The 12,636-nt window shown below is 40.7% G+C and overlaps 1 protein-coding gene across 6 annotated transcripts in view; it reads left to right on the forward strand.

Annotated features, from left to right (window-relative positions):
- Positions 1 to 12,636, forward strand: part of LOC119744583 (myosin-9-like) — a 61,349-nt gene that overhangs the window by 24,205 nt on the left and 24,508 nt on the right. For all 6 annotated transcript variants that reach the window (XM_038220582.1, XM_038220579.1, XM_038220581.1 and 3 more), the window contains exons 8-17: positions 2,322 to 2,435; positions 3,116 to 3,241; positions 4,336 to 4,503; positions 6,308 to 6,433; positions 6,980 to 7,147; positions 8,157 to 8,294; positions 9,153 to 9,314; positions 10,151 to 10,330; positions 11,219 to 11,298; positions 12,163 to 12,358. In XM_038220582.1, coding sequence (XP_038076510.1) covers positions 2,322 to 2,435; positions 3,116 to 3,241; positions 4,336 to 4,503; positions 6,308 to 6,433; positions 6,980 to 7,147; positions 8,157 to 8,294; positions 9,153 to 9,314; positions 10,151 to 10,330; positions 11,219 to 11,298; positions 12,163 to 12,358 — 1,458 coding nt within the window. The remainder of the gene's footprint in view (positions 1 to 2,321; positions 2,436 to 3,115; positions 3,242 to 4,335; positions 4,504 to 6,307; positions 6,434 to 6,979; positions 7,148 to 8,156; positions 8,295 to 9,152; positions 9,315 to 10,150; positions 10,331 to 11,218; positions 11,299 to 12,162; positions 12,359 to 12,636) is intronic.

Raw genomic sequence — 12,636 nt, forward strand, 5'->3', positions numbered from 1 at the left:
AATACCTTCGGTCCCGGCAAAATTGTGCACATGTCTATGGGGAAAATTTCGCTTAAGACGAAAACGGACAGTACAAAATTCCTGTTAAAGCGAAAGGTTTTGGCGACCCGGTTGCGTAAAAATGCATTGTCAGCGACCCATTTATAACGAAAGGTGAATCCTGGCACACGGCTTTTTTTCGTTCGACCGAAGGTATTTGAAAGCAGTACAATGTATTAGTAATCAGCAGGTGTCCGTCTTGCGTGAGTAGTTTCATGTTGCCGACGTAGATGTATTCAGATGGAGGTGCTAATCGGTTTGCCGGCGCACAGTCAAGTTAATCTCGCGCTGCGGTTAGGCCTGTCATCGCAGTGTTGCAAAGACGCGTGCCAGTCACCCAAGCCACTTGCACATCGCCATTGTGCCATTAATCAAAAACGTACTTCAACCTTTGTGAATGGGCTTTCCCTATTTGTACCTAATTCTGCCGGTTAACAACAAAGGCCCATCATCAAAGTGTTCCGATGACGAGTGCCAGTCACCCGCACCACTTGCACATCGCCATTGTGACATTCATCCAAGACGTGACCTTTGTGAATGGGCTTTTCCAATATGTACCTAATTCTGTCGGCTTGCATTAATGAAAGGGAAACAAAAGCTCAGATTGGTCCAGCGTAATTACGATGTCTTTTGTCATCGAGTCGGGCAGATATTGGATATAAGGGGTGTAGAATATGACAAGTGATCATTACGATTATCGTACTTCTGAGCTGACTACTGATACTTTTGAGCTGACTACTACAATCCTAGACAAACAATCCTAGACTATCCCAAAATTCTCCAAAACGTAATTTCATTCAAAATTATTCACGACCTCCCGTAAATTACTCCCCCCTCCCAAAAAAATAAATTTTCTTAAATTATTTATTTAAATTATAATCAAAACTTTGCCAAAATTGTCTTATTACAAAACGTATTCATTTGAGCACCAGCACAAAATACGTTAAGCTATTTTGTAACTTTTAAAAAAGCTGGGACGATAAGAAACTGATCACCATCAACGCTGGACATTATGCATACATATGCAAAGCTATGAATAAATGAACTGGTGCACGCCAATGAGCTCGTCCGCTTGCGTGACGTTGAAATCGTCTGACGTTAATATCCAATCCAATGTAAGATTATGAGATCATCACTCATTAGGACACTGACTCATGAGGGCGCTCTACCAATTTGTAAAATCTACTCAGATCACGGACGGACCGGAAAATCTGGAACGTAAATGACAAAGGTTTCTCGGCCATGTGCTTGAAAACGCTTATCACATTGTCACATTGAAATCTGCAAGACGAAAGGACAATACAATTTAAATGTCTCTCCATTACACAATTTGTGCTGGAGAGATTACTTACTTTGAACATCGAAGTGATCCAGGTCATCCGCCGTTGACTTCTTCCTCATCGATGATCAAGCAATGAAACGTCAGATCTTCGCTTCGTAATGTTTATTTTATTTTCGTTTCGTACATTAAACATTTTTTTTTCACTTGACACAATGAAACATTTTAAACATTATTTTTTATTTGACAAATCACATCACAGAGAGCATGTTCTTCATGGCTTTCAAACAGAAAAAGTCATTGGTTACATTACATACGTTCACAAGCGTGCACAATAGGGCCAATTCAAGGTGAACAATGGACGGGAAACATTGATCGGATATTACGAAATTCGGATACAACGAAGATTTTGGCCGGTCCCGTGGTTTTCGCTATAACGGGAGCCGACTGTAGTTCCCAACCAAACTCTTAAATTTCTTCCAGTAGTATAAAAGATGCACCAAGACTTTTGTGCAACTTCACTGATCAGCTCTTTTGTTGTGTTTAGCATGTGTGGGACTGAAAATGGACTGTAATTGCCTGCAGAAAAAGCGCATGCGCTCTAGTTTCCCCCATTGTTCGGGGAGAGATTTTACGACTTTCCCTAGACGTTGTTCCTAACAGATTCGTGGGTGATATTGGTTAGTCTGGATAATGCCCTCTCGCGGCGGTGGGTTATCGCGTACCAAACATATCAACATCTAGCCCCTAGACTAGGGTCACATATGTAACATGGGACAAACTATGACATGGGAATGCCTTTGTCAGGCTTCCAGAACTACGGCTACGACTTTTGAGCCGAGTATGAGCTAACCTTGACTCGGGTCGGATTTGAACCCACGACCTCCTGCTTACTAGTGCAGACGTCGTACCCACTGGACCACCGAGCCTGCTGGGGTATGTTGGTCGTTTCAAATCTGATGTAGCAGCCATGAGCAATCAATCTTTTTCGTGGCATTTTCAGATGAAAGAGAGCATGATCAAGGAGACCAAGGCCTTACGAGAGAGCCTACAGATGGCCAGAGCCAAGGCGGAGAAACTAGAACTGGACAACAAAGAGCTGGACAAGATTGCGGAGGTAACTGATGTCACTGTTTTAATTAGGCCTGTGTCAGGCCTCACCATGAAACCTTCAAAACATACAAAACCAATAAAAACCTAAAATTTAAATTGGGAACCTACATTTTTATTCTGCCATATATACATTTTAAAAAGAAAATAAAAGATATTTTTTTTAAACGAGTCTGAACAGAACTCGTAACAAAAATACTGGTAGAGGTGTCCTAAAGATAAGGATTACCCAATTTAATAGTAATCCTAACGTCAACATAACCACATTGCAAATATACCTCTCCAAGATTTTTTTGCAAATGTTTCCGAATTTGGCAGTTTGAGGTTAGCAGTTCCTTGTATTTCTGCTACCTCGTGCTGAAACATTTCACAGTTGTGCACCCCTCAAAACCTGTGAATGCCTACGTTTTGGCACTTAAAAGGGCCCATGCAATGTAGTTTTTAATGCTTTCCTTGAAAATGAACATTTGTGTCCCATATGCCCCCTTGAAACTTCCGGTTACACCTCTATGTTCCGACACCCCTATGTTCCAACTGCACATATTCGTATTCCTAACCCTAACCCTAACCGGGAGTAACACAATCTAGGTAGTCGGAACATAGGGGTGTCGGAACATAGAGCAGTCACCGAAACTTCCATTTAATCAATTATTCTAAGTTACTTTGGTGTCGCAAATCAATTTGCAGAAGCACGAGTTACTGGCTGCCCAGAATGCCGAGCTGAACAGCCAATTACTGGAGGAGAGAAGAGCGAACACTGACCTGGATCACCAGGTGGACCTCTTGAGGGCGGACTTCATGAAAGCCAGAGAGGTGAGAACGTTTTCTTCTTTAAAAAAAAAAAAAATCAGTTTTGATTTGAGCTACGAGGAACATACATGTAGTCTGAGTCCTAGTTGACCAGATAGGAATTTGTTTTACTTAGTGCAGCCAGTCGCTTGCTGCCACCGCAGTTGTAAATCGGGCTATCAAATCCGATTAATCAAATCTAGTCTTGGGAACTTTGGCACTGAGACCCGCGAAATTCTGAGCATGCCTAACAAGCTACATTCAGACCTACTTGTATGCTCGAACTCGAGGTCTGCTCAGAATTTCTCGAATTTTCAATAATTAACGAGTGCCGCATTATTTGCAGCCTGACAACAACTTGGTTCTCACAGGGTACTGGTTCCTGCCCTCCTCTCAGAATCAATGATGTGGGGACCGGAAACCAGTCTTACTCGTTTGTGGGAATAAAAGCAACCCAGAAAAGGAAGGCTTTTTTTCAGATGGAAATAAAATAGAAAAAAGTAGGTTTTTTGCTGTGGATGAGCAGCTCTACAAGTACTCATGTCTCTCTGTGAGTCCGTAGGTTAGTTAGTTAGTAACAAACATTGGAATGCGCACGTGTGCACTATAACTCACCTTAGCCAGCTCCTGCTTGAGGCCCTGTGTCAGTTTTATGCCGTCAAGGGAGGGCAGACAGACTTGCATTATCGAGGTCAAGTGTGACGTTCAACAAATGGGAAATCCTTAATTTCAATGCCAGAGACATGCAAGAGCTCATCTATATTATACAGACGGGGCAGAAGTGTTCACATGTATGAACCCAAACTGATTGGCCCGCAGCTTCTGAGATCATTTCAAGCTTGTTTTCTCTTTAAAAGAAAGACAAACAACCTGAAAAGTCATTTGGAGAAAGTATGATTGTTGAAGAGTACGATTAGTACATCTTTAAGGCACAAAAGGAAGACTTTCAATGTACAATGAAGTTACACTAGAACATTTTGCTATAAATATGGAAATGGTTTGGAAAAGTCTGATGTATGACAATAAGTCAAACTTCTACCTTCCTTTCAAATAAAACTCTTTCTTGAGAGAATTATTCAGATTTGGTCTTTTCCTGAATTCTCTCAACACCGTTTTAGGAGCGTGAGGTTTTCCAGAGTCGCGCCACCCAACTGGAAGAGAAGTGTGCCGACCTGAACGCCAAGTGTGTCAGTTCCTCCGCCTCCAAAGAGAGACTCTTGCAGGAGAAACTGGACCTGCAGCAACTCCTCAATCTTGCCACCCATGAAAAGGAACAAATGAACAAGGTAGTATAAGTAGTTTGGGCTATTTTTATATTTATTCCAAAAAATGCCCATGGCACTGTAGATTTGCAAGCCTGAAGATATCTGTGGAGAAAAGACAATCAAAAGATATTCAGTTTTAGAGGTGGTACGAAAGCCAAAGGCAAGTATCTTGAATCAGGCAGGGGCTGAAAACCCAATCCACATGTCGGCCTGGATGGAATTCAAACCTGGGACATTGGTGGTATGCTTGGAAAATCCCAGACTGGGACCTGGAGTGCTCTGAAACTTGCAAAACTAAATCAGGCCAACTTTACTCACTCTTTAGTCAGCAAATTTCTCCAAAAATGCCATTGGGCAACGAAAAGGTCCTCAGTATTTCACCAACCAAGTTTGCAGACTTAATTCAATTGTTAAAGGAGACATTTCTTCAATATTTTGCACATGAGAGAGAAGTCAGGTAATTTTTAAAATAAAGTAGAAAGATTGCGGGTAACGCCATGTGGAAAGTAATCTCTTCTTGGAAGTATGGTTCTGAAAAGAACCGGTTGGTTGAGTGTAGAACTCGACATTTCGGACAGTGTGCTCTGTCCGTCTTCAGGATTTCAAAATGAGGCTAAACACTAGATTGGTACATGTATAACCATGGTCCAAATATTTGAACAGACTGACCTCATTCAGTGTCATTAGTCTGGTGGCTGACTATGGAGAAATGTGTAGAAATAGAGACTAGTTCCTGGTTCATGCCACATGTTTCTTTTGGTACAGTTGATTGATGCAGTACTGAAGCGGTGTTGGACTGGTTGTTTCATGTGCCAGTCTATTTTCTTGCATTGCATGTTTTCAATACCTTAAGTTTTTTTGGACTCTCATACATGTATACAGTATTGAGAGTTCAACATTTTGGACTAGGGAAATCCATGTGCACTATTATCACCTATTTTATGTAAGACACATTGCAGTTGACACAAGTCAATCGCCAGTCAGTTTAAAGTGTCCATGCGATGAATTTTTCTTTGGAACACATTTTGTGCAACTTTCTACTCCTCTTAATAAATGTATGAAAAGTATTGGACGTCTCTTTCTGGTTAATGTTTACTGAAAAGTGCAATTCTTTAGATAACTTTAAAATGTCCCTGCTTTTCTGGACAGCTGAGGGCACTGTTGCTGTGATGTCATTCCAGGAAGACACTGTTCAGATCAGGAATTTTCTGTGTATATTGTGAACCCACAAGTTTGCTCATTGAAAACATTTGTGGAAAAAGTTTGCTTACTGGCTTACTGCCATATACTTACACACAGCAAAAAAATCACCAAAGAAAAAAATCTATGACAGGAAAATATCCAAAATGCTAGCAACTTTTGGTGCTGTAATAGCTGTAACATTGAGGTTTCTGCCTGGAATGACATCACAGTTTTGCTCATGAATATGTAAATTTGCATTAGCATTAAAATCAAAAAGGCACCAAAATACCCTTCAAAATGGCAAAACACACATTGAAAATATGGTTAAATGGGACACAAACGTGCATTTGTATTAAATAAATTACATTGTATGGGCCTTTTAAAATAGCAGAAACACTTCAAAGATTGCTGCTGAATCAAAATGGTCTGTAGCAGCTTCCATGGAAATAAAATTGCTGCAAACTTAAACTGACTGAATTGACCTGAAATTCGAATCATAAAGTTATTAAGAAGGCATGATCCTAGCTGATCTCAAAGACAAACAAAAATGAAACTTAAAACTGAAATGGATTTAGCTTCGGCATAATCATAGTCTTGAATTTCCTCTTTCTGGTGTTTTTGTTTTTTATCGTGTTCTCTTCAGACGAGACAAACCCTTGAGGGGAGATTGACGGAGCTCCAACTGGAAGTGACGCAGAGCAAACTGATGGTGGAGAAGAAAGAAGAAGAGATGGATAAAATGATGGAAGAACTCAACGCTGTCAAGAAGGTTTGATCGGCTTGATGTAAAGTTGTAGTTGAGACTTAAAACGGAATAAAACTTCTGGATTATGAAAAGTATTACATCTCTTCTTTATCCCTTTTAGTTTCACCACTTTATCCCTTTCTCACAAATGTTTTCAATGAGCAAGTTTTGGGTTCACAATTTGAACAGAAAACCCCTGAACTGAACAGTGTCTTTCTGAAATGACATTAACTCAACAGCTCCCTCAGTTGTCCGGAAAAGTATGGAAAATGTTAAATAAAGAAGTGCACCTTTCAATAAAATTAACCAAAAAGGGATGTCAAATAGTTTTCATACATTTAAAAGGAGTAGAAAGTTGCACAAAATGTGTTCCCAAGAAAAAGTCATTGCATGGACCCTTTAGTAAAATCAGTTTACCAGCCAAATTACAATGCAATGGCTATTACTCTTAGCTGGCGCTCAGCTGATTTCTTCTCAGCACATAAATTTGCTGAACAACACTTTCTGTTAATTTTGCAAATCGCCTCCTGGTTCACAACCTGCTTGTGTTCTCGTCATGTCTGCTGTTAGGTTAGCGAGGTGCTTTCCTTGGAGCTGGCAGCTGCTAGGACCAACCTCGAGAAGTCCCACGAAGACATCAAACAGTTGAGCGCTGACAAGCGGGCAGTGCAACAACAGCAGACGTACTGGGAGAACGAGGCTAAGAGACTGTCGACGGAGAAAGACGCACTGGACAAGGTAGGTCAGGGGGGAGGTAGGAAGCAGACCTAATAATCAGAAACCTCAATATCATTGTTCCGTCCACTAAGAAACATTCTGTGTTGCAGTGGAGGTTTGTGATGGATCACAAGTGCATCACAAGTCCAGTCACAAGTAAATGTCAAAAAATCCCAAGTCCAGTCACAAGTACTGGGGAATGAACAGTAACAACGGAATACCTTTGTCAGTTTCACTTGAATAGCTTGTGAGTTGACTTGGGACGGAATGACTTGTGATGACTTGTGATGATGACTTGCGATCCATCACAAGTACCTCGACTACAACACTGCATATTAAGAAAATAGAACGTTTAACCCTCCTATGTTAACATACATTCTGTGTCAAGCAGTCCTTTCAGTCAAAATCATTCAAGTGACTGTTTTCAACAGTTAAGAATTCCCAGCCTACATAAAGCAGGATTGACTGGCTGTGACTGTTTATGTAACTCGATACAGCTTATGGCTGTGGGTAACTGATAAGCCATGCAGCTGCGCCCACAACTAGCCAGCTTTGTCCGTTCTTGGTCTGTTGACTGAGTTTGACTAGTCACAGTGCTTGCTTGACATGTGTTCTGACTGCTGGTGACTAGCCTGTGTTAAAAGAATAGCAGGGGAAATGGTTGGAAATTTCGCCACATGACCAAATGGCACTCCGTACCTCAAATTGTGCCTGGATACTTCTGAAGCACTTTTCTCAAATTTTTGTAATGGTAACACTATGAATAAAGTGCACCATTAGAACGATCTGAAAACACTCTTTCAGCTGGTATATGGTTGATGTATGGGCAGCCAAACATACCAACATGCCAGCTTGCTGAAAAGCAGTGAATAAATCTGTGTTGAGGGTGTTGTGTGTGTGGTTTCCTGTTCGACGAAAGTCGCCAATGGTAAGCAGCAGGGGGTAGTTCCTTGTCGACAAAAGTCGGCCCAGTAAGGCAAGGGTTAATTGAAGATTTGTGATTCTCTGGTTCTCTGGTTGAATGACACAGGCTCTGGAACAGCACAAGCAGGAATTCATGAGGGAGCGAGAGCAGTTGGAGGAACAGCACCAGACAATGAAAGAGAACGTGAAGGAGATCCGAATGGAGAAGAACAAGATGGCCTCCAAGTGCCAAGAACTGGAGACTGTAAGTCACAAACAAACAAACATCCCAACAAACAGACTGATAGACAGACAAACAAAATGGCAGGCCCTGTCTGAAATACTCAATTAGTCGATTATTTCCAGCCAGCAGTAACACACATGTCTATGTGAAGCAGTGTTGTAGTCGAGTACTTTTTTCCGAGTACCTGTTTTTTTCCGAGTACCTTACCTGTTACCATGACGTGAACAGTCCTCTTAAGACCAACCTGACCGACCATATAGGCTACTCGGGTTGGGACACACCATTTTGGGGAGCCTGCCCTGGGGGATTAGGATATTCATAAGCACTTATCCTATAACTGGTTCCCATAAAGGAGCAAAGGTCACTCTGCCTGAGAGATTTCAAGCATAATACTTCGTTTCTAAATTCAATCTGTCCGCTGACAAAAGTATTATCATAATGATGTACCTGAAATGTTGACTTATTTTATATTTTGAACGGTGAAAATCGGTGAATAAACAGCCGAGAACAATCTTTTCACTGTGGCCGTTTGTGCTGACTCTCGACCGCAAACTTGCAGTTCCAGAAAGCAGTGTGGCTAATAACAGGTGGTAGTTCATTTAACCTTCAAGTGATTTATGTGCAACAGTGGACTGGGGATCAGAGTTTGTTTACTTAAGGACCCCCCACAGAGGTCCAAAATGGTGCGTAAAACAAGAAATTTCTTAAGAGGGCTGTTTTCATCATGCCCTGTAGCGCCCTAAACTTTTCTGCCTGTTACTCCCTGTTCCGCCCCGTACCGCCCCAAACTCTATGGTTTAATAGATTCATCACAGATTAAATACAATGTAAATACAATGTAATACAGTTATTAATTGGTAAACTATCGGTCATTGTTAGATGCTTCAACGTGCCAACGATGACCTGCGAGACAGCAGTCTCCAGCATCAGGACGAGATGGAGGAATGGAAAGCATCATCGGAGCGACTGACCGCCTCCTTGAACCGCAAGGACAGCGAGATCACAGCACTGTCGGAGAAACTTGAAGAAGCACAGGAAAAAGTAAATCTAGAATTCCTTTTTCTTAAAAAGAAGTTTTTAGTGCAGCAATTTTTCTAGATAGCTTGAAGAGTTCACGCAGCGCTTGTTTCATGCACAACTTGTCACTTGTGACTGATACCAGGCTACAGGGCGAGTCAAAAAAAGGAGAACCCAAACCCCAAAAATGATATTTCATATTTAAAAAAAATATGTAGCACCAAAAATAATAATGCCAATTTCTTAAGCTATTTTTCGATGAAAAAAAATTACTGAAATTGCTCAATCTGAATATCACCATTTAAACGCAATGTCCCTAAACCTGTTTCGTCAAAAAAAAAGCAATTTATTGTGTATTCTAACTGTTTGGAACAACAAAGAAAATGACACAGAATACTTGTTTCCACAACTGTCAACAACTGTAGTACACAATATCTCTATTAACAACCCTGGTTAGGCAAACACTATGATTTATAAAATCAACTTTTTTGAAAAGACAAACCTTCAAAAGGACTATGTTGAATATGTTTAACTTTTAAACTAAGGTTTTATCACTGGTAATGTTTGAAGACAATTGCGATGATGATCCTTGAAATTGCATTTTGAACAAAAGAGGTTTTAGGATCATTTTGTTTAAAGGGTGATATTCTTTGAAGGGATTGAGGAATTTCAGTAATTTTTCATCTAAAAGTAATATGAAATTGGCTTTCCAGTCATTGTTTTTGGTGCTACATACTTTTTTGAAATATGAAATATAATTTTGGGGGTTTGGGTTCCACTTTTTTAAAACTCGCCCTGTAGTTTATGCGCGTTGGGACCAGCTTCACTAGGCTTACGCGATCTTGTGGTTTTGTTTACAGTATGTACAACTGAAGTCGGAGCTACAGACAGCCAGGATCAAGCAGGAGCAGTATGCAGAGTACCGCGAGGAGGCGGATCGGCTGAGAGAGGAGAACAAACAGCTAGCTCAGGATCACGCAGAGGATCAGCAAGTCATACATCTCCTGGAGATGCAGAAGAATATCCTTTCAAAGGGACAGGTAGGCGAAAAAAAAGGAAGAAACACTATTTACCAAAACAAAAAGTAAGGACGCCAATGCTTAAACTCTCATTTGGAACACTTGATGATAGACTCTGCAAAAGTACCCCCTCAACGGTTACACAAGGGAGAGTTTGGGGAGACCATCATATTTGCTTCATCATAAACATGTATCCAAAAATGTTAGTGTTCACTTTGGTAGTCTCATTAAGTAGATTAATTTCTTTGTTTTCTTCAGAAACATGTAAACATTGGTACACACACATGCTGGAAATTGTATCCTCGTTGAGTCATTTCTTTGTTTTCGTGTACTAAAATTTTGGAATGTGAAAATCTAGTTTCAAACTGCTCCTATTTTACCAGAATTAATTCCTTGGCTGAAATTCGGACATAATATCCCTTACATAGAATACTTCAATTTGAAACGATCAACACACCTTGGAAATTCCTAGTATTTGAGTAACATCCATATATCTATTTCGTGAAAACCTTGTGGAGACGTATTCACCTATAGAAATTGCCCTGTGGAGACCTTTACAATCTTTTGTTCCCTGTTATACACATGTCTCCATGGAATCTCAAGATCTATTTGTTCCCAGCTTTGCATGAAAATTTGAGTGCACCATCACATGTTTGACCAGGGGCGAAAGCCCGTTGTGAATTACCATTGTACTTTGGCTTCAGGTTATTTTGTCAGCACCTTGCCTTTTTTTTTTAATCAAAAGAGGGCCTTCAAACAGTTTTTATTGAAATAAAGTTGATGTCTCTTTTTGCCATATTGAATTGTCTGGCACTAAGGCAGTCGGCTTACTTTTGGAAATGTAACTATTGCAGTAAATAGCCTAGTGACATAATTTGTTTGATGTTAACAATTGAAATTTTGCTTTAGAGTCCCGGAGGTCAGCGGATGACAGCAGAGCAGCTCCAAGCTCAGGTAGACCATCTCAGAGCTGAGCTGGGATTAGCAGAGTAAGTACAACTCATATAATAGAGGGGCTTAACCTTAATCCTTTCCTAATCTGATCAGGGGTTCTCCCCCATGTTCCTTTGCATTTAATTTTTGTTTTTCTTGTCCCAAGTCTCAGTGAGTTTCTGGCTGAAACACATGCCTGAACACCCATCTTTGTAAACACCGGCAATCGTGGACCCCCTATATATTGTCCCTTATCCTCATTCCTTTGTTTGTACTCTAACTTTTTAGCAACAGCTCTCATTGGTTTTGTACAAGAATTTCAATCGTGGACTATCGGTCAATCGTGGACCCTTTTTGCCCTAACCTTTTTGTCCCTAGTCCATGATTGCCGTTGTTTACATACTCACCCATACTTGTTCCATAGTTGTGGAGACTACACACGAGTTGTCCCATGGTACTATGGGGACCGAAGCGCTATTGGGACAGCAGAAAGTCCCCATAACTCGGTCCTAATTTTGCCTGACAATAAAAAACTTTCCCGGTGACGGCCCGCCCACACGCTTACTTACCATCTTTACCTACTGTGGGACATTCCTTTGTATTTGTGTAAAAAAAAGTCTTTTTACTAGCACTGTAAACACTCTTTCAACTCGAATTTTTCGATCATGATTTCTTTGACTGTTCCTCTTCATTTTGCGACGGATAACCCTGACCCCAAAATGACTCTAAAACTGTTTTTCAGAGAGGGGGAAACGTTGTGTGGACGTGGGCAAGTCCACAAAACGTTCACGCTTCCTGCACCCTGTGGACCTCTTTTGTTCACAGGCCCACGAAGAGTCTGCAAAGTTAGAGCATCAATTTCTTTGTGAGATGTCAAAAAAATGTATTAATTCATTAAACTTTTATTTATTTTGCGTTAGGGATAAAGTAAACGAGTTGAGAGAGGAGCTAGCCAGAGAGAGAGCCCAGGCCTCCCTGGGTCTAGACATGACGGACGGAGTCACCAGACGGTCTGCTAGGAGTACGCCCGTACCCTGCCACAATTGCCAAGAACTGGCTGATCAAATCCTGAAACTACAGGAACTCAATTCCTTGCTGTCAGAAAGGATCCAAAGAGTGAGTTACGTCCGTTTCAGTCCGAACTTTTCCAAATATTTCAATTATTTTGAAGTTTAAAACAGTTAGTAGCAACTGCACCGGAAAGATCGACTGTTGTAGACATTTGAAACGAGTGTCAACATTTACCAATAATGCACTGCAAATTTTAATCTCTTGGAGGCGCTCTCTATTTTGAATCAATTTTTCAGGGTGAAAATTGAAAGTAGGAAAGGTAGTGATCGTTACACAGCCAAAAAGAACAAAATCTTAGTAAAGTGCCAGGAAAAAAATTAGTT

The sequence above is a fragment of the Patiria miniata genome, unplaced genomic scaffold (genome assembly GCF_015706575.1).
Source record: "Patiria miniata isolate m_02_andy unplaced genomic scaffold, ASM1570657v1 HiC_scaffold_7, whole genome shotgun sequence".
Classification (NCBI taxonomy): Eukaryota; Metazoa; Echinodermata; class Asteroidea; order Valvatida; family Asterinidae; genus Patiria; species Patiria miniata.